This window comes from Patiria miniata, unplaced genomic scaffold (genome assembly GCF_015706575.1).
Source record: "Patiria miniata isolate m_02_andy unplaced genomic scaffold, ASM1570657v1 HiC_scaffold_9, whole genome shotgun sequence".
Classification (NCBI taxonomy): domain Eukaryota; kingdom Metazoa; phylum Echinodermata; class Asteroidea; order Valvatida; family Asterinidae; genus Patiria; species Patiria miniata.
Window position 1 is genome coordinate 17540589 of NW_024037076.1, and position 21984 is coordinate 17562572.

Consider the following 21984-nt stretch of genomic DNA (forward strand, 5'->3'; position numbering starts at 1 on the left):
AAAACAATTGTTGACTGCTGTTAACCCCCTCGGGGCGCATAGGCCCCCGGGCTTTGCCTAAGGTGCTATGCGCCCCTCCGGTGTTAAAAACAGCATATCCCACATCACAGCAGTCAACAATTGTTAAATGTTTCATGATACTTACTATAAGTAAGTGAATACAAGTAATGGCAGTTTAATATTTGATACATATGTGTTTATTGAATTCTTTCAACCGTGAAAGTTGACAATTTAAAAACAATCAATAAAAGTCGTGTTTGCATTGTTTCACACAGCAGAAATTATCCCTATTTTATCACTCTATGTTATAATGTGCATTTTATGAATACATGGAATAATACAAAGGCGATTTTTACCTTCTTTTTTTTGGAAAATAACTACTTGAAGTTAAGTCCTCTAAAACGTCCTGTAATGATCTAACAGATATGTTACCGCAAGTCCACATCAATAAATTCATGTCTTTAAAGGTATAGTCCATCATTTGTAATTTGTGCATTTTGTTCGTTTGAAACAAGAAAAGTGTTCAAGATCTAAAGAAGGGTGCTGAACAACTAACCTGATGAAGTTTCAGCTCAGCTTCAGCTGTATATTCCGAGAAAAACAGCATTCTAGGATCTCGATTTGAAATCACAAGTTGCTGAGTCATGTTTTCAATTGGGCCTGAATTCAGCGTCCGAGACACGTTCTCACTGAGCCGATTGCAGCTATGCGATGTCGCGCACTGATCCGACGAATTATAGCAACCGCGCGCGCGTGTGCATCGTGTCAACGCTTGAGCGCGCTTCGCCGAATAAAAAAAGGAACTACTAACAGAAATTTCCAACGGTGCTTCTTAAGACACACCGTTGGAAAGGCCTTCTTGCTTTGATTTCTTCAAAATGACAGCTTGCCAGAAAGAATAATTTCACAGGTAGTTTAGTACCCTTACTATCTTTCAACCAAGTATGTTTTTCAACAATAATTACGCCAGTTACTTTTTGGATAGCTGCAAATGATGGACTCTGGCTTTAAATAAGATCATGTGGATACGTGAGTAGATGTGAATTTCATTAGTACATGTACATGTACATGTACACATTGTGACAGACAGACTGAAATAAGAGGTTTCATTGATTCTGTTTGTCAACAAAAACATCATTTTATAATGATCATTAAAAAAAACCAAGGAATTTCTTAAAAATATAATTCAAGGACCATAATGCAGGGCGGATCCAGGAATTTTTGCAGGGGGGTCGGCCCGTCATTTTTTTTTTTTAAATATCCCACTGTTGCGGGTTTTTGGGGGTCAGAGCAAAGGGGGGGGGGGGGGTTTCGAGACTGGGGGTTCGGATCCGCGCCTGCGTTTTGAATATCATCTTGTTCTATATTTATTGTTATTATTATTTGTTATTGTTTTATTTCATTTTGCAGGGGAATATAGATTATAGATTATAGGAAATAATCAAGTGTTGTTTTTTTGTGTTATATGTTTTGTGCATGCCTATCACGCAGGTAAATGAAGTTTGACAACAAAAAGAATTGTTAATTTTTATCACGGTTAATGAGGCTAAAATGCAAAACAGTTCACCCCCTGGCAACCAATCCTGATCAACTATGACCAAACGATATAAAATTGAATTCAGACACACAGGATGGAGGTCAGAATTTCCTTTTTCCATGTGTGTTGAGCTGCCCCACCTCCCATCCCCTAATTCACCCCAGCCAACCCACCTACCCGACCGCCCGAACCCTCGAAACCATCATTTAAAGTGTCCCTGTTGGTTAGAGATAACGTCTGAACAACACATTTAATTGTATCATCTTAGCTACTCTCGTAAATTAAAGATAGATTGATATTTGAACAGATACGTTACCGAGATGATCAGATAGGTTACCAAGCTGATTAGATACATTACCATAATAAACTGAGGTATTCCATGTAAACCAACAACGATGGTTTCATGTTATCAAGTTTTCGTGAAATCACAACTACTCACTTCCTAAAATCTTTATCTACAAATTCTACAAGTTACATATTTTACTGTAAAAAAAAAGCATCAACTTTAAGAATATTCAACAGAACTTCAGCACAAAATTAAAATCCTTCTCGACAAGCAGTCGCTCTCTGAGTCACAATGTGTTAAGAAACTTTTACACATGTAGAAAGTGCCGGAATTGATGACGTAGCCCATGTTTGTTGACCTCAGCATGATGAATTCATAATCAGTAACGTATCTGGTGTAACGTATCTGGTGTAACGTATCTGGTGTAACGTATCTGGCCCGCTTATGTTGAAATAGGCTTCCCTTGACAAAATGTGTGACCTTAACTACTTTTTCCGCCACTTGATCAGTCATCACCCAACACACTATTGACTGGTATGGTGTTTGAGGTCAGTTTCCGTCACGTGTCTCGAAAGGAAAGGCAAATATAGGTAACGTATCTGGCGCACACATAACACATGGATTTTTTTTTCGTTGACACTTCTATATTTTTCAAATTCAAAACTTTTTAGATTTATGCCATATGTACAATATAATCCCCAGTTTGGTCTATAGTCTGTGAGCAATTTCAACGAGCATCCCTTGAATGTTAAGTCTGTTTATCGTTTCAAAAAATAGTAACGTATCTGGTTATGAAATTGGCGACATGCGCTCTGAAGGCGCTCAAGTAAAATTAATGAGCCAGTCTTTTTCGATTTGTCATTGTATTTTTAGGGCATACTATGGACTAGTAATATAATACGGTAATCATTGATATACACACATGAAAGACCAATGGGAGACTTTTCACGAAACGCACATTGGCTGGCAACATGAGAAAACCGCAACAATACCCACTTACCGTCTCAATTTCTAAGATTTTTCTTGATCTTTTTTTACCTTCTTACTACATGGGTTTATGAAACAAAACTCAGCCACAAAGAAAAGTAATATAAATCATGATCGAACACACTCGTTACTTCTTAGAAACACAAGTGACACAAAAATGGCACATTCGAACACTTTAGCGGAGAATGGCCCTAATAAGTGTTGAGGAATTTGGATTAATTTGAGGTTCAATTTCATGCCCCTTTCTGTTACCAAACATTTTGTTTCTTATGCTGATCTGTAGAATGCGGAAACACCATGCGGGCATAACAATTTCTCAACTAAGAGAATGGTTCTGAAAAGAACCAGAGGTATAAATGCAACGTTCCGGTATGCTCTGATCGTCTTCTGACACTCTCCTGAAGACGGTCAGATCATACTAACCGGAACGTTTGAGTGTATACATTGTACCTCTGGTTCTTTTCAGAACCATTCTCTTAGTTGAGAAATTACTCCCACATGGTGTTTCCACAAACCTTTTATTCATTAGTATCTCCATCATGCAAACCCTCAAATCTTTACCGATCTGTAGAATGTTCATGATGTTAAACTTAAATCTTTTTCCTTGAAGCACTGGACTTAAGGTAGGCAATATCTGCATTCCCATAAACTGTCCAACTATTGATCTTGTTTGATTACTGCATGTCCTTTTATCTATACCGTTTAATTGCATTTTTAAATAATTCATTTTAGTTTACTTGTACTTCTTATCATGTGTTTACTATTATTTTTTATATTTTAGATATTATTGTAAATGTATCATCAAACATTTTTGTATAAATGTTTCTGTATAATAGCACCCATTCAAACTGAACTAGATAATTATATAAAATATATACTTACGATGGACACACTTTGGTGGGCCTGGGCTCACACCCACCCACACACCCACCCACACACCCACCCACCCACCCACCCACACACACACACTTGTTTCACATGACTAGTGTGGACTTTCCATTGCTTTCGTGTAGTTAAGAAAAACCAGTGAAAAAACTCATTTTTCTCAAACTGTGAAAACTCTTTCAACCCAATTTTTTTCTATGATTCCCTTCAGTGTTTCTCTTCATTCTGCTACAGATAAACCTAACCCAAAAATGCCTCTAAACCTGTTTTCCAGAAATGGGGAAACACTGTGTGGACGTGGGGTAAGTCCACACAACGTCGGTGCTACCTACATTATGTGGACGTCTTTTGTTCGGAAGTCCACACTGCGTATGTAAGACAAGCTCACCCACACACACACACCCACACACCCACACACAGACCCACGGAAGGACAAGGCGGAAACAGTAGGCCCCTTCGGCTTCGCCGCGGGGCATAACAATACTGCAAGTTAAACTTGCACGATCCCCCTGGCACGCTGGCAGTATTTATACATTCAGTTAGCAAGCACACTAGGCAGTGTACCTAACCAAAATCAACTATGACCTCATTTGACCCCTAGAAGACCTTTGACCTCAAATGTCTCAATTCAACTTAAGTCCCCCTACCCAAAGATTATTGTCACCAAGTTTGGTCAAGATCGAAGTCTGACTTATCATATGACAGCACTAAACAGTTAACCTAACCAAAATGGAACACACGGACACACAGAAAGAATACACTATCCCAAGAGTTTCTATCACTTTTTCATTTCACAAAATTTCTTGGCTTAAAATCCAGGGGAGTAAACATGAAAAAAAGTTACCAAACAACGACATTTTCAGACTGAACGAACCTCATATTATTCATGTATATGAGGACAGGCAAAGCCTGTGGAATTCACTGAATGCTGACCTATAGCTATAGTTCACAAGTCCATGTTCACACAAAATGCAGTGTATAAGTTGTGTGTTTGTAGATATTAACATCTTGACCTGTGTCAAAGATCATAAGAACACAGGATCCAAGCAGGTGCAAAAAAAGGCATGCACAGTTCACTATTGAACAGGTTGCTCATGGATGCAATAGTCGACTGCATATACGCATTGTTGAGCAATTGTAAAACTTTGACAAATGGTGTTCATCACTGGAGCATTCTCCTGCACGGACAACCGCACACACATTTCGCAGTGGTTACATTGTGTTTCTTTTACTGAAATTGCAAAATAATGGCAACTGAAAATGTATGAGGTATATATTGAACCAAGGTTTTATGAAACGTAAATATTAGCTCCCCTAGGTATTTGAAATTTGCAAATAATGTCCCTAGGCTTTTTCAACCTCCACTACCTCAGAGAGCTTAATTATACTGACAATCCAATCCGAAACAAAGTTATATTCAGATAATGTGGCTCTATGATACATGTACTGCATTACCTGCATAGCAAGTGGGAAAATGTCTAGACCATGTACCGTCCCCTCTGCACAGGTTATCCACAGCTCCGCGGTGCTGGTAGCCTGTCTCACAGTTATAGGCAATGCCTGTTCCTGGAGGAACTTGAGCATTGGTAAGCAACACCCCACCATCACCTTCTAGTGCTTGTCTCATACCGGCGATGTAAGGGATCCTACATGCTGGACAAATTAAGTTGAAATGGCAGTGGACATGATGTAAAAAATGAAAACTTACATTGGTAGAAAAATGGTCACGTGAATCAGGCCTGCATGAATTCAGCGTTTCATCTATCGCACTGTGAACCATTTTTTGGAAGGGCAAAATCAGATCTGGGGCAGCACTTTGCAACATTGACACAAGGGGCAGCTTCTGGCTCAAAAACCTTCTTATCCACTGTTAATTTCATTAGTTGTTCGGACCTTCAAGATGACATACCTGGTAAAGCCAGCATGTATTTACAAAAACTCCACGGGTCCTTATTTTAAAACTCATTAACTTTGTTTTAATACAGTGAAATGCCGCTACAATGAACATCGCATGATCCACAGAAACTCTTTGTAATAACGATTGTTTGGTATAGCAATTTTTTTCTGCTAGTGCTCCGGTGGCAATTTGCTCTTTTCACACTTCCGCCATGGGTATGCTGAGCCTCGATCTGGCAACTTTACACATAATATAGCTGGTTCAGTGATTTCTGTGTCGGGGTTCAGAATCACTGAACCGGCTATTTTTATTGTGTATAAAGTTGCCAGATCGAGGCTGTGCATGCCCAATGGCGGAGTGTGAAAAGAGGGAATAGGTGGCCTTCCCCTTCTATTCCTTGGGGAAATAATAGCCACTTGTCGCTTTCTGTTGACATTTTTCAACAACAATGTACATTTTGTACACAAAAATTGGGAGCCAAGGACGATGTTCAGTATAGCTGAATGTTCGATATAGCGGTGTTCGGTATAGCGACACTCCACTGCATTGACCAAGTTCATTTGCTCAAACTGCCTAAAAAATCAGAGTGATCACCCAAACTGTACATTCTCTCATACGGGGTAGGTCAGGCACCCTGAAACCCTGCGTGAAAACTTCCATTACATATTTTCAGCAGTTCAATTGCTACTGAAGACTCAATCATGTTCCCCAGGTACATTATCTTGAATACGACATTATTGTGACCAACTTTTGTATCCCACGCATAAACTGAACAGAGATACCTCACCGCGCGCTGTGACTGACATTTAATGGGCTTTGTTGGTTTGTGGTACAACCGACCCAATGGCAAGAACTCCTGACAATATCCAGACTAACCAACCAGAATTGGACAACAAGAGCGAGAATTTGGGTGGCAGACAGCTCAAGAAAGCTTGACTTACTTGCAATGGGACCAGTAGCAAACACCTCTACTTCACACAGACTAAATTTGTCAGATTCCTGCAGCTCGATCCTGATGATTTGCCCAGCAATCAGCTCGCGGTTGCAATCCACTCGCACTCTGGGCTGACGACCTCTTGCCATCTGGGAACTTATTGTGAGACCACATTGACTATACGACTCTCTTGTGGCATCAGGGTATCCGACTTGGACTGTTGCACCTATCAGTTTGGGTTCTAGAGAATAAAAACACAAGTATGATATCCACATTTAGAGCATGGTTAAGAACAAGTAAAATAACAAATGAAATATGATCAAGCTGGTATGACTCATCATTCAGGTGTTTTATATCTTGGGATTTTTAGCAATATATCATTCAAAAAGTGTTTATTCCCCTGGATGGCATAATGCTAATGGCATTGTCCATGGGTAACAACAGGTCGGTACAGGTAAGGTGCCTTACATGTACCTGTTGAAGCAGCACATAAATAACAAATTAAATTTTGTATAACCATCTAATCAGAAGTCAAGAACCTTGAAATATTCTTAGAATTAGTCATGCGTTAAAAATTGCTCTGAGGTCATTCAATTCAATTAGTAGTGATCTTCCTTCAGCTGGTAGCCAAGCAGTGGATTTAATTTTTTTTAAATGAAAACTTTGAACAATGACATAAGTCCATTATTGTAGATGGCATAACTTTACAGCTTACAAATCAAAAATCAGATGATCTCAGATGATCTCACTTATGAAGGTGGGTACAATTGACAGATTAGTTCTTGTGAAAAATTGCAAACTTGTCGTCTACTCCCTTGCAAAAAAAAAGTGGTGGATGGAGCTTGTAGTATGACTAGTTTGTGGTCATACAATGTAACCACTAACAGCCATTTTAAAAACAAAGATCGTCTTTGTACAAGTTGTATAATAAATAAGTTGAACAGCTATGTAGATTGAGCATTACAAACAATTGTGCACTTGCTGCACATGTTGGTAGGCGGGTATGCACTGTTTGGTGGTATTGGACATCATGGATGGAACGTCTGGCTTTTATCTACAGTCCATCAAAAGACTACCGACTAAAGAATTTTTAACAGTAATTCAAAGTTTCTAGAAGGACAATGCCTTTGCATGTAGGTCCTGAAAGTTACTTTTCCATACTTACTACGGTTGGAATAGATGTCCACGTATTCTATCCTGTATGTAGCCTGCAAATCTACCTCCCAGAAAACTTGCCTTCCAGATTTTCCTGCAAAAATTAGCGCCCCCCCCAAAAAAAAACAACCAAAACAAAACACAGATGAAATCACGATATTTAAGAGAACTTTTTTTTTTTTTTACCATTGTTGCTTTCTGTTGCATAGGTTATAATAAGCTTTAGCTTACGTGCAGAAGTGCAGCTGCCATGTTCACTGTCTGTGGTCCTATCTCCATCCACTGCTAAGCTTGCTTGCTGTCTGTTAGATTCATCAGATCTTGGGCTTTGTGATGCTGGTCTTCCATATGCCACATTGGATGACGCATCTTTTGCAGTGACACAGAAAGAGCACACGAGTCCATGAAATGTATGTTAGTCAGTGGCGTAACTAGGAATGAACTTCTAGGGGGCACTGAAGGCAAATGATATACTGTTTTTGTGCAATTCAAGATTGTAAATGGGGGTGGGGCACCGCTGGGGTGAGGCGCACGTGCCCCCCCCCCCACCCCGTAGTTACCACTGATGTTATTACCAGGGATGTAGTCGAGTTCTCCATACGTAAGTCCCTGCAAGTCCATCACAAGTCCTCCAGTCCCAACTCCACTCACGCGCCATTCAAATGAGCTTTGACAAAGGCAGTCCTTTGTTATTGATCATCCAGTGCTTCTTGTGACTGGACTTAATTGTGAATTGACTCGTGAATTACTTTTGATGGACTGGACTACATCCCTTTATGTTACACGAAAACAGGCAAATGTCCATTCCTACACCTATGAAATGAATGGAAAATAACAAGACACCCGTTTTAAGCACTATTTCTGCTATTTCTTCTGCTATTTCGTGACAACTCGGAGCACTTTTGCTATGATGTTGTTGCACCCCTTCGATGACGCAATAGTCTAAAGGCCTATGCATACTCAGAACATACACAAACATCAATGCAAACTTCTGACACCCTGACAATTGTTTGCACTGAGAATTCACAAAGATAGGGCAAAACCAATATTAAAGGAAAGCAAAACATTTGAGTTCATCAGTGGGTATTGTGTATGTTTGTATGGACCACTCAAGATTTGACCATAATCCAGCCCACTTTGCACCCAGTCAACAAGACTCGCAACACAGCATGTTCCTACATGATAAAAAATTAACTGTAGTAGGAAATTTGCCTGTGCTGTTATGGCAGTAACTTGTCGAAACACTGGTCTACTATGTTTTAACAACTGAGTAAAATTCACTACAACATCGGGTTTTGTGTGAAGTAAATTAAAAATGTGTGTACGCTAAAAATACAGCGCTAGACAAAACACCCTCTGGTGCAAGGAAATGAAGCAATTTACCACTTCTTATGCACATTATGCCGTCTGGTACCCAATGTCCAGCATGGCAACGTAGACCACCATTTCCAACACTTGGTTTCAGGCCCTGGTCACATGTAACATGGGCCGTACCGCCATGCCCCAAGCTTTGCACCTCCACGTTACTACCGGCAACAGCTGGTCTGGAGCAAGAATCTTTAGGAAAAGACACAAAAATAAGCACTTTTGAGTTCCTACGTTATGTTATGCGATCAAGCTAAATGAGTTGTTTGTCGACCCTGGTAATTTTTTTTTACAGATTTGAAAAGAGCACAATCTCAGCATTACTGCTGTGAAAACCGCATGCTGATACCATCTTTAGTTCAAAAATTATGGAAGTCAGAACACCAAGAGATGTGATGAAGTGATGTGATGAAGTGGCCCTAATTTGGCCTGAATCTCCAAATGAAAATTCCCGACAAACGACTCATTTAGCTTGATCGCATCACATATACTTCAGCAAGGCAATTTTTCATTTCATAAATATCTCCGTAAAGGTAAACAATTCAGGCATATTTTTTTTTAATGTGCATATTTACTATTAACATTAAAGCTACAGTCCATCATTTGTAATTTGTGCATTTTGTTCGTTTGAAGCAACAAAAGAGTTCAAAATCTAATGAAGGATACTGAGCAACTAACCTGATGAAGTTTCAACTAAGCTTCAGCTGTACATTCCGAGAAAAACAGCATTCTAAGATCTCAATTTCAAATAAAAAGTTACTGAATCATGTTTTGAATTGTTTTGAATTGCAGCTATACGCGACGTCGCGCACTGATCCGACGAATTATAACATTTGCGCGCGCGTGTGCGTCGTTCCAATACTTGTGCGCGCTGCGCTGAATAACAAAACGAACTACTAATTTAAATTTTCCTACGGTGCTTCTTAAGAATCACCGTTGGAAATGCCTTCTTTCGTTGATTACTTCAAAATGACAGCTTCCCAGAAAGAATAATTTCACAGGGAGCTTAGTTCCTTTACTATCTTTCAACCAAGTTTGTTTTTCAACAATAATTACGCCAGTTACTTTTCGGATGGCTGCAAATGATGGACTCTAGCTTTAAATTTCTTTCATAAAATACCCTCTATCCTTGATTATCAGCCTGGAGGATTGTTGGAGGATTGAGCAACGTACTCCAGTCTAGGGCCTTGTCTGAATTACCTGGCTACAGCTGGATATAACACATGGGGTCTATGGGAAGTGACTGCAGCTGCTTTCAAAGGCCGATGTGTAATTTCCAGTCATAGCCAAGTAATTCGGATGAGGTCTATAGGCTTGACAGTTAAGAGTACATGTAGGAAGGTGTCAATGGTTAGTTTACAGTAGCAGTGTGTCGAATTCATAAAGATTCCTAGCAAACAAGCATAGGAAGTCTTAAAGGGAATATACATCATTTGCTTTTGCTGTAATTTTAAGAAATGGATGAAATTGGGGGGTTGGAAATATATAGCAAATATAGTTACACTGACTTTTTTGAGGTTTTGGGTTCGAAAATGGTATAAAAACCAAGAAAGCAATCATTTTCCTGTAGTCTGGTTCCCTGACTCCATATAAGAAGAAACAGAGCTGTTTTTCTTGAAAATGAGAGTATACCAGGTGCCATGATTTTACAGGATGCTTTACACTGACATTCACTAACAGTCCAGCAAGGTATTTCAAAATGATTTGGTAGTTTTATTTTTTGATGTTTGCAAATGTTGTATTTTCCCTTTAAAGTGTCCGGACTAGCATACATAAAATAAAGTGTTTCAGATATTTACCTGGTTTTTTTTGGCACATATTAACCAAAGTTCTTATATTGAAGTAATTTTTTTTGTCTTATAATTTGACATGGCCAATTGCACCGACTTTCTTGACATGTTTAAGACCTAACCGTTGGGTGCCCAAAGTTTAGGAAGTCGAGAATTTTTTTGAAGTAAAAAGATGTACCGATTCAAAGCATTCAACACTGGTCGAAAAACAAAAGCATATAATTGTTTTACCTGGCCCACATGCTGGAAGAGTCGTATTCCACACCCCATCTACACATGCTGATGCTTCTGTCTGGGCCCAGACCAGACTGTATTCGCTGGTGCATTTAAAAGTCCTGAAAACACCATGATGGGGGTCTTGGTTCCGGACACTGAATTCCTCATTGTTCTTAGTGTAACGTACGCTGCCGTGCTCCAAGTTGTCTTGACTGCACAACTCTGAAGAAATTTGGAGAAATAAGGACTTTTTACTCTTTTTTGTTTGTTGAAAGGGTTACCATTGTAATGGACAAAGATTTTCCAATCCTCCTTTGAAGTAATAAAAAAAAAACAATCACACCTTTTGGAAATGGCATATGACCGTTGTCCACCGCTTCAGATCAAATAATAACAGATTTTGTTTCACGATTATTTTCAAAACTGTGCTAGATGAATTTGCTACGGCCATCAGTGTGTAAATGTAGGTGTTGCAAATGGATGATGCAAAGAGATGTGTACATTGTACAGAGGGTAAAACCACAGTCTGGTATACGAGACATTAGTGACCACTTGTACTTATACTGTATACCTACATGTTTTGTATCTTAGTTTAAAAAAGTAACATTCTCCTTGTGAGAAACTAATTTATTTTTGTCTAATTTCACCGTCCTTGCTTTCACACAAGATGGACCAATAATGTCATGCAATGCCGGTGCCTTAAGACCTTACTGTCCACAGCTGAGGGCTTACTTATTTGTGAATGGAGTCAATACATGCAATAGTTAACACACTGTTTCCGCCAATCAATGAGCAGTGCCATAAACAAATTAGGGCGAGGGGTGCGTTCCACTGCAGCATATTTTTACCTAGGCCTTCAAATGTGCCTACTCCAAGTGCAGTCAAAATAACGGTGCAAAGTTCTGCAAGTTTCACTATGTGGAAAGCAGTTTCTCCCATTAAGGAACTGGAAGTGAAATTTCACCAGTGATTTATGAAGTTATTGGAGAATGTTGACTTTGAAAAAAAAGGAATTTTTCAACCTGGAAAGCTAAATGTGTGAGTGGGCCATTTTGGAAAACACTTTGAAGCAACTCATCAGGAAGACCATTAGCCTTTATTGCTACTGTCCGTCACCATTTTGTGCCACAGAGTAAGCCCTGTTTGGGCAAACATTGTCAATGTTAGCATTATTAAGTAGCATATCCCTGGGAAGACTTACTTGGTGTACAGACTGGCTCTGATGTTTTATAATACCAAGTGCCATAGTAACACTGCGGTGCATTGTGCCTTCCCTGCAATTCAAAGCCATACAGACATGTGTATGTAGCCCGTGTGTCATGAGGGACGGTAGGCAGGGCTTGGTTCACCAACTCTGGGTTATATACAATCAGTCCATTCAGTAGTTCTGGTAGCTTGGAACAGGGAGCTGTGTAAATAAATAAGTTGGAAAAACAGTTATGTTAATATGCCACAAGCATACGACATATAGTCAAGTCCAGATCTGAATCTGAAGCTAAAACAGTTTTAAAAAATGAAGTTTCCTAAAGTTTTGTAATTAGTTTGCTAACAAAGTTTAGATCTAGGGTTGATTAACCCTAACAGAACTCCACCCATCAAACCCCAACGGCATGTTGTGTTGGAATCTGTAAGGAACAGTACCCCTAAAGTGACAGTCTTTTAAATTGGGTTGACACACCTCCAGAATCAAAGTCAGACATATGTGTGTGCAGTTTCCCATATAGTGTTGGAATTTGCCAGGATGGGTATGGTTCCTAGTAAATCATGCTAGGGAGTTAGGGTCAAGCCCTGTCCCATGATGTTTTGACCAATCACAATTCGGACTGCCCATCCACATGTCTGAAAAACTTGCAAAGTGGGAGAGGCTAATATAGTCCAGAACAGTCCATTTATGTGTGTGTGTGTGGGTGGGTGTGACTACAAATTCGTATCCTTGTGGAGACACACACACAATAGGGAACAAAACATTGTAAAGGTCTCCACAGGGCAATTTCTATAGATGACTAGGTCTCCACAAGGTTTTCACGAAATAGATATATGGGTTTTACTCAAAAACTAGGAATTTCCAAGGTGGGTTGATCTGTCGCAAATGAAAGAGTTTTAGAAAAGGGATATTAAGTCCAAATTTCAGCCAAGGAAACTAATTCTGGTTAAAATAAGAGCATTTTGAAACTTCACTTTCAAAATTGAACACTTTACTACACGAGAACAAAGGAATGTCTCCACAAGGATACAAATTTGAGAATGGGTGTGTGAGTTTGTGTTACATACCCTATGTGGACTTGTGAACAAAAGAGATCCACATAATGCAGGTTGTGTTAACTTTATGTGGACTAAGCCGTGTCCACATTGAGGTATTTTTGGGTAAGGTTTATCCGTAGCAGAATGAAGAGAAACACTATAGGGAATCATAGAAAAAAATTGGGTTAAAAGAGTTTTCACAGTTTAAGTAAAGTTATTTTTTGTACCGAGTTTTCTTAACTACACGAAAACAAAGCAATGTCCACACGAGGTATGTAACGTAAGTCGGTGGGTGGGTGGGTGTGTGTGGGTGTGTGTGTGTGAGTTTGTGTTACATACCCTATGTGGACTTGTGAACAAAAGAGGTCCACATAATGCATGTTGTGTTAACCTTATGTGGACTAAGCCGGGTCCACATAAGGTTTTGCCCTTTCCGGAAAACAGGTTTAGAGGCATTTTGGGGTTAGGTTTATCCGTAGCAGAATGAAGAGAAACACTATAGGGAATCATAGAAAAAAAATTGGTTAAAAGAGTTTTCACAGTTTAAGTAAAGTTATTTTTTGTACCGAGTTTTCTTAACTACACGAAAACAAAGCAATGTCCACACAAGGTATGTAACGTAAGTCTGCGTGTGTGTGGGTGTGTGTGTGTGTGCTCTTACATATTGGCACTTATGGGGTACCAGGAACAAAGGACAACAATAGCGACAATGGTACCCCACAAGTCTGTCCTTAGAAATTGTAGTATCCCATAGCCGTAACGCTATGTATTTTGAGATATCTTAGGGGACAAAGGAGAACAAAAGGAGGGAATTAGGGTCGAAAAATAGTGGTACCCCATAAACCCCAAATGCTGAGTGTGCTAGCACATGTTCTATTCAAACCGGGGACGAAAAATGCAAGACAACACAAGAGAACAATATCGTCCACCATTCCCAGCATACGTCTGCGATAGGGGTCGTGTACAAAACCTATGCAGGGGTGTGATTGACCACTGATACAAATAGCTGAAAACAGCTGAATAAGTTGTAAAAAAGCTGAACTTTGGAAATCTCCAATACTTTTGTACACAGCAAGTGAGGGAAAAAAAAGCCGAAATCAGCTATAAAGCTGAGATTTCACAACCCTGCTATGGGAGTCTACCTAAAAAGTTAGTACAAACAAAAGAGGGACTATAGGACGTCCGATATCGAAGGGTTGAACATACATGGGTGTGTGTGTGTGTGTGTGTGACACTATGGCAAGTGTCTCTTATTTCTCTTATAATAGTTTGAGATGGGGACTCATGTGGACTCCAGGATCTGGATGCCACACCATGAAAATATATTCCCTGAGTTTTATCAGGGATGCCAGAAAAAAAATTGACATGTAGAAGATAGCCGACATGCACAAAGCAACTGCGATACACCACCACAATGCAATACTACACATGATGTGAACATGTATGTCTACCTCGAGCTTACAATTCATACACACATGTATCGAGCTAGAATGGGGATTGCTATGGAGCACTGCATGCAATTTTCTTTTTTCTTCTTCTTCTATGTACGGATCTTTTAAAGGGACATAGATGAAAAAAAATTGAAAACATCTTCGTTAGAAAGAAAAAAATCTGCGTTCGAACGAAAAAAATCTGCGTTCGAACGAAAAAAATCTGCGTTCGAACGAAAAAAATCTGCGTTCGAACGAAAAAAATCTGCGTTCGAACGAAAAAGCTGGTTGCTGTTTGCTGTAAGCTGTTTGCCCTCCCTGTGCTGCCCGACCACTTATGTGGGTGATTTTTGTGGGTCAAAACATTCTTTGCCCTGAAAACTGTTGTACCAAACATGTAAAACGTATCAATCATGATGTGACTCATATCATGCTCTTGTAAGTGCAACAGTTTCTCCACATTTAACTGGTTATCCATGGGCCACCAAAAACATATCGGGCTAGCCATGGCTATTAGAATAGCCCGACATGTTTGTCAATTGCTATGAGTATGAGTAGGAATCAGCTAATTGGTGAATCCCGTATCTGAAAGTGAGGAAGCAGAAAGTACATGTACATGTACAAGTGTTGGACTAGTAAAATAGGCTTATTGAAAGCCAGAAATGATCAAACAATATATACATGTCAGTCGCTTCTAAAGTTTGGAACTATTACAAGGATAAGAAATGACAATTTATACTGTAAACGATTTGTGGATAGACAAATTTCTGAAAATCACAATGACGACCAGTTATATTGTTTTACCTGAAAAATTTGAAAGATAATTATATAGCCTTTTTTAATTATTTTTTTAAAACTTGCCTCACTTTATAAAAAGAAACCAAAAAGGCAAATTACTTTTAAAAATGTCTCATAAGTGTGTTGCCTCAGCATAGCATAATGGGTGGGACTGATGGGGTGGGGGGGGGGGTGTAGCTAGTATTGTAACAGGATAGGGACTCTTAAAAAAAGAAGGAAAATTAGCTAGATCTTCATTGCAATGGTTAAACTTCATGACCAACTAACAGCAAGCCCTAGTAAGACCGTTTGAAAGCTCATAGACTGCTTTAAGACCAGTTATTGAAATTCCTGTACTTGGGCCACGGACCTACATTGGGCACATATGTCATGCATGTTGGACCTGAAAAAAACATGACCAAATCACCCACATAAGTGGTGGGGCAGCACAGGGAGGGCAAACAGCTTACAGCAAACAGCAAACAGCTTTTTCGTTCGAACGCAGATTTTTTTCGTTCGAACGCAGATTTTTTTCGTTCGAACGCAGATTTTTTTCGTTCGAACGCAGATTTTTTTCGTTCGAACGCAGATTTTTTTTCGTTCGAACGCAGATTTTTTTCGTTCGAACGCAGATTTTTTTCGTTCGAACGCAGATTTTTTTCGTTCGAACGCAGATTTTTTTTCGTTCGAACGAAGATTTTTTTCGTTCGAACGCAGATTTTTTTCGTTCGAACGCAGATTTTTTTTTCCTTCGAACGCAGATTTTTTTTCGTTCGAACGCAGATTTTTTTCGTTCGAACGCAGATTTTTTTTCGTTCGAACGCAGATTTTTTTCATTCTTACGACGATTTTCAATTTTTTTCACCTATGTCCCTTTAAAAGCTCCGTATCTATGCGTGCTACGCGAGGATTTATTTTTTTTCCCGGCCTGTGAAGGGATGGAATGGCTTAGTTGGTTTTCCAAAACATGAAAAAGCATGAATTCAGGCTATAGCCTGAATATTGGCCTGAAATGTGCTAACTTGTCAGTGAGGATACTACATCTATGATTCATAAATATGTATGACAAACCGTTTCAAACTTACTTGCTACACACTTTGCATCAAACGACCACTGTCCATTGGTACATGTGTATTCCTCATCACTGTTCAAGCTGTACCGAGGAATGCATACAATCTGCGATGGTAATGTAAGAATAAGTTCATAAACGCTTTTGAAACAGAATAAAATGAAACCTGTAATGCCGAGTAAAAAAAACCAACATGTTTCTCGTCCGGGTTTTTGAAAAAAAGGAGGAAGCGAGGCTTTTTATTTTTTATTTTTCAAAAATTTCCTGCAACCGTTGGTGTTTCCACTGTTCAAAGACACTTTTAAAATAAAAGATAAGTTGGACAAGAGAACTGAACATATTTAAAGTGTCATTTAGACTTGTATTGGTCTACAATTAATTTTCCGAAGAATTTGTGGACTTTTTCGATGTTTTTTTACTAAATTTTTCAAAAATAAAAAAAATATATAGTAAAAAAATCCAGGCGGCCTCCAAAAAGGAAGCGGGCGGGGACGTGAAACACGTTTTATTGTTTTGTTTTTTTTACTTCGCCTAAAACATTCTTGATTAGTTTAAATTTCCATGGTGGATATTTTACGATATGATACGTCACAGTCATATATATTGACAAAACTGCATTCTTATAGTTTTGTGTAGTTTTCAGTCCATCCTTGACATGTGTGGATATTTTCTTTGTCTACTACAGGGGAGTCAAAAAGACAGAACCCGAATTAATGATTATTGTGTTTTTAAAAAGCAATCCAATTTGAAACGCAAATGAAGTATACCTTAAAGGAGCATGTTTTTCCACTCGTTTCCAAAAATGAATTAATGAAATTGATCCATGTCATCAGAAGTTATAAGAACCCATACTTATATCTGTCCATAAATTGCCATTGGAAGCTATTGAGCTGAGTGAGAATTACAGATGACACACAAGCATTCAAGCACAAACGAGATTTTAATCATTAAAATCACAACTGCAACATTATTTTTACTGTCAAAATGTGTGTTTTGCATACGACAAACAAGTCATCTATTTTTTTCTGAAATATTAATGGCGATTTTGCCATGTTTTCCATTTATTGAGGTGGGAAAAAGTCAACGTGTCATTGTATTTTATTCATTCGTAAAACAGTAAATGATCAGTGGTGGATAGCTGAATGTTATGATCTTCATTTAAAATAGACGTGACTTGGAAATGGATTTTGCAAATAACGTGACATTTTCACAGTTACTAGTCAATAAAATGTACTGTGTTTAATTTAGTTTAATGAAAATGAGCTAACCACATATTTTAAAATATGTTTTTCTGATTTGGTAACTTTCGTTTTGCCTCACCCTGTATTATCTGTGTATACTGAATAATGCAGAAGTACATGTAAAAAGCATTCATACCAGGAATACATGCATTCACATAGGTCTATAGCAAACTGAATTACAGCTCAAACTTTAGTTGAATGAGAATGCAGGAGGGAATTAGACTCTCAAATTACTCCCAAATATTTGACAATGTACTGCAAATACTTGCCATAGTGCCAGAGTTGAAGTCGAGTACTTTTTTTCCGAGTACCAAGTACTGCCGAGTACTTTGCTACCGAATACGAGTACGAGTACTTTGTACTTCTGAGTACAAGTTCAGGTCTCCGAGTACGAGTACCTTTACTTCCAAGTACGAGTACGAGTACTTGTATTCCGAGTACGAGTACGAGTACTTCTATTTCCGAATCAACCATTCGGGAAACGGTTCATTGCGCGTAATTGGCCCAGGCCCAGTCAGACTGATATACAGCCCCACTCCTGGCTAGCTGTTCAATGTGTTTGTCCGGACGTGCGCAGAGAAAAATCAGGGGACTTTGATTTCTCTGCAAGCCAATCAACCATTTCAACTAAAAGTGTCGATAATAAAATGAGTGAGTGGTGAGTCTAACTACCATATTTTTTTTCCAGTACTGCTATGCCAGTACGAGAACTTTGATGATCGAGTACAATTTCGACACGTCGAATACGAGCACTTTGCTGCCCGAGTACGAGTATCGTCATTTCGAGTAAGAGTACTTTGACATTGGAGTACGAGTACGGGTACGAGTACTTCAAAAAAAAGTACTCGAGTAGTACTCGAGTACGAGTACCGAGTACGAGTACTACAACACTGCATAGTGCAGAATTTTGTCTTAATTTCACGCCAAATATGAGTACACACAAAACGTAACTATTATGACATGTGAAGCATTTACCTCTATTACTGTTCCATGCTCAACCTCTTCATTAGCTGTATAACGTCTAAAGTAATAGCCATGCTCAGGGGGACTCAGCACAATGCAATCAGCTGGAAAAAAACACACAAATGTGAAATCATCACAAAAATGTCAAGAAAGTAATAATTGTCCCCTGTCAATGCTGAGAAAGCAAGTACCACACAATTGCATGACTGGCAGCCAGAGTTTCACATTCAAACTAATTAGGAGCAACTACATCAGAACATCAACTGTTGTATCGTTTGAAACAACTCCAGCATAAAAAGTGGGAAATTAGTACATGAAACATGCACCCCATCTGAAGCCAAAATTTATTTGGGTGGACTTGTGTCACTCTAAATAAATTGTGTTCAGCGTGACTAGTCCTCTGGAACGACAGTTGGTATCAGGTGTTAAACAGATTCTTCATGATTGTGCAGCAGGTGCCTATGAGAAGATGAAACTTGCTCAATTGTACTGTACTTGATCACATCATAAATGCTTACCCCATTGCAGACAAGAGATGTATCCCAAACACTTTTTTTCTCATGCTCATGTGTATGGTCAAGCCACAATATTCTACTATTCCAGCATGCATTCCATACCAGAATTAAAATTTCAGCAAATAAGAAACACATCAAAACAACCATCCCTATTGCATGCAATATACACCAATATACACAATATGGATACATGCACACATGTACACCGTACATAATGCTGTAATTATTGAAGAATACAATAGGTAGGTATATAGTTTTTATGGCGGTGACAATGGATACCTACAATTACCTAACTGGGAGGAATATGTAGAACAGAAATTATACAAAACAAAACTTTGACAAGAGTTTGCAAAAAATATAGAAAAATCACCTCTAGTGATAGCAGCACTAGAATCAAGTATGTCATATTATGTAACAATGGTCAAACAATATTCCTGCCGAATCAGTTGAAGGAAAATCGGTCAAAGCATATAGAAATCAACGTGGGGATCACAATGTGCTGTACCCCTCCCTTTCAGAAAAAAAACCAAGTACCCGCCTGATAGGGTTAACATCTGTACGCACCTGGTTATATTAGGTGGAGGAGTTGAATTAAATAAAACTTTCCATGCTTGTGTGCCAAAACAACCCTGTAATTTATAAGCACCAACACATTTAAATAGCTTGCCATGCAACAATGGACACACCACAGACTAGCAGCCATTTTGACTATACCGATGACAGTTTGGAAAAGGCTCAAAATGTCATGCTGGTTACGAAAGTACGAATTTGGTGGACATAGCAGCACCCACAACGGTATTATATTCGACTGAATATGTACTCGATGTGACCGAAACTACATATAGGGATAGGACTTATTCATTCAATCAAAATAGAAGCCGTTTTCAGATTTCACTAGAGTTCTGTTTTAAAGTTCTTTTTTTTATCAATATAAAGATATGAGTTATTTGCTCTCTAAATTGCCTGATCAGTTCCCTGTATTAAAAAATACAGAGAACTGATCAGCATTTATTTTATTGCACCCCCGTGCAATAAAATAAATGCTATTGTAACGTAGAACGAATCTGGGGTTCTCACACGCCAGACGAAGGAAACCACAGACACCATTCTCCAGGGCCTCGGGGCTCTCCGGCCATTTATTCTTGCCACTTTCTTTACACGAGGCTCTCTCTTTTATACAACTAACAACAAAAAGGGAACGCTATACAAAAGTCACACTACTGAGTCGGCGCAGTCCGGCAACGGGTCTGATGGCCCAGCAGCAGGGGTCCCAACGCTAACGTTGCACCGTGTGTCCGTGCTGGCGTCCTCTGCCGGCGGCCCGGCACCGCCGTTACACAGCCCCCTCCGGGGACCCTTGTTCGTCCCCGAACAAGGCGGCGCCTCCGCTGGGGTATCCGCTTGGGTCTCCTGGTCTCCTCTGTGGTCTCCGCTTGGATCACCTCTGGGATCACCTCTGGGATCACCTCTGGGTTCTCCTCTGGGCCCACCCTGGGGTCTCCTCTCAATTGACTCCTGGGCAGAGCAACTCCATCGGCTCCGCTCCATTGAGTCCCGTGCGGAGCAACTGCGCCGGCTCCTCCTCTTTCACTCCCGTGCGGAGCAACTCCACGGTTCCGCTCCATTAACTCCCGTGCGGAGCAACTCCATCGGCTCCGCCCCATAGACTCCAATGCGGAGCAACCTCGCCGGCTCCGCTCCATTGACTCCCGTGCGTAGCAACTCCATCGGCTCCGCTCCATAGACTCCCGTACGTGCGAAGCAACCTCGCCGGCTCCGTGCGGAGCAACTCTACCGGCTCCGCTCCATTGATTCCCGTGCGTGGAGCAAGTCCACTGGTCCCCGAACTATGACGTCACAGACTGTCAGTTCTGTACAGATGACATTTGTTTATGATTCGGTTGACCAAATATTATTATGCTGTCCTATCTATTATTATTGTAAAGATTCGAAAGTTTAGTCTTTGAATTTGCACACTTCAAATGGTTAAGTACGCCAGAGCAAGGCGCCTGCTATATGGCATCGATTAATGGACTCATATTAATTTAGCCTACCCAAGAACCCTAAATCCAAGCACAACGGAGAGCCGAAGCACGGACGGCGCCTGCAGCTGGAAGAAACCGAGACAGAGGGCTGCCCAGTCTCTGGAGGGTTTGGTATCCACGTCCAAGGGACAACTGGGAAAGGACCGGAGGATCCAATACTGGCATGCATGGTTCGCGAATGATTTTGGTGGGCCCATCTCACTTTGGTAAGTGCATTTGAGATTTGATTAAAAGAATTTGATTTGGGGATTTGATTTGAGGAGTTGACATGAGCAGTTGAATTGACGACTTGAATAGACATATTAAATCACGTGATTTATTCAGAGGAGATTGTATTAGTCTGTTGTTAGGTATTTCTAAGTTTTTTTAAATTGGTTTGATTTGATTTATTCCTTATGGGAAAGGGTGTGTTTGCGATGGCTTCACGTCTGATTTTTTTCTCGTGAATAATTAACGCCTGTGGGAAGTTTCATTCGTTTATGAGATGTGGGCACATGTTTTTTAATATGGCTGCCACGCCCCTAAAAGAGTGTGATTGCGATAGCTCATCATCTGGATTTTTTTCCTCATGTATGTTAATGTCTGTGGGAAGTTTCATTTCTTTATGAATGTGGAACAATGTTACCATGGTGCACCTAGGAAAATTTGTCA

General features: G+C 39.7%; 1 protein-coding gene across 1 annotated transcript in view; it reads right to left on the bottom strand.

Annotated features, from left to right (window-relative positions):
- LOC119720932 (sushi, von Willebrand factor type A, EGF and pentraxin domain-containing protein 1-like) overlaps positions 1-20836 on the bottom strand; it is a 40460-nt gene extending 19624 nt beyond the window's left edge. Inside the window, exons 1-11 of the mRNA XM_038190799.1 lie at positions 20510-20836; positions 19578-19581; positions 18786-18877; positions 16586-16676; positions 12254-12460; positions 11068-11274; positions 9065-9238; positions 7913-8050; positions 7692-7775; positions 6534-6767; positions 5151-5348 (exon numbers count right to left, since the gene is read on the bottom strand). Of these exons, the coding sequence (XP_038046727.1) occupies positions 5151-5348; positions 6534-6767; positions 7692-7775; positions 7913-8050; positions 9065-9238; positions 11068-11274; positions 12254-12460; positions 16586-16676; positions 18786-18877; positions 19578-19581; positions 20510-20836 (1756 nt within the window). The remainder of the gene's footprint in view (positions 1-5150; positions 5349-6533; positions 6768-7691; positions 7776-7912; positions 8051-9064; positions 9239-11067; positions 11275-12253; positions 12461-16585; positions 16677-18785; positions 18878-19577; positions 19582-20509) is intronic.
- Between the last annotated feature and the right edge of the window lie 1148 nt (positions 20837-21984).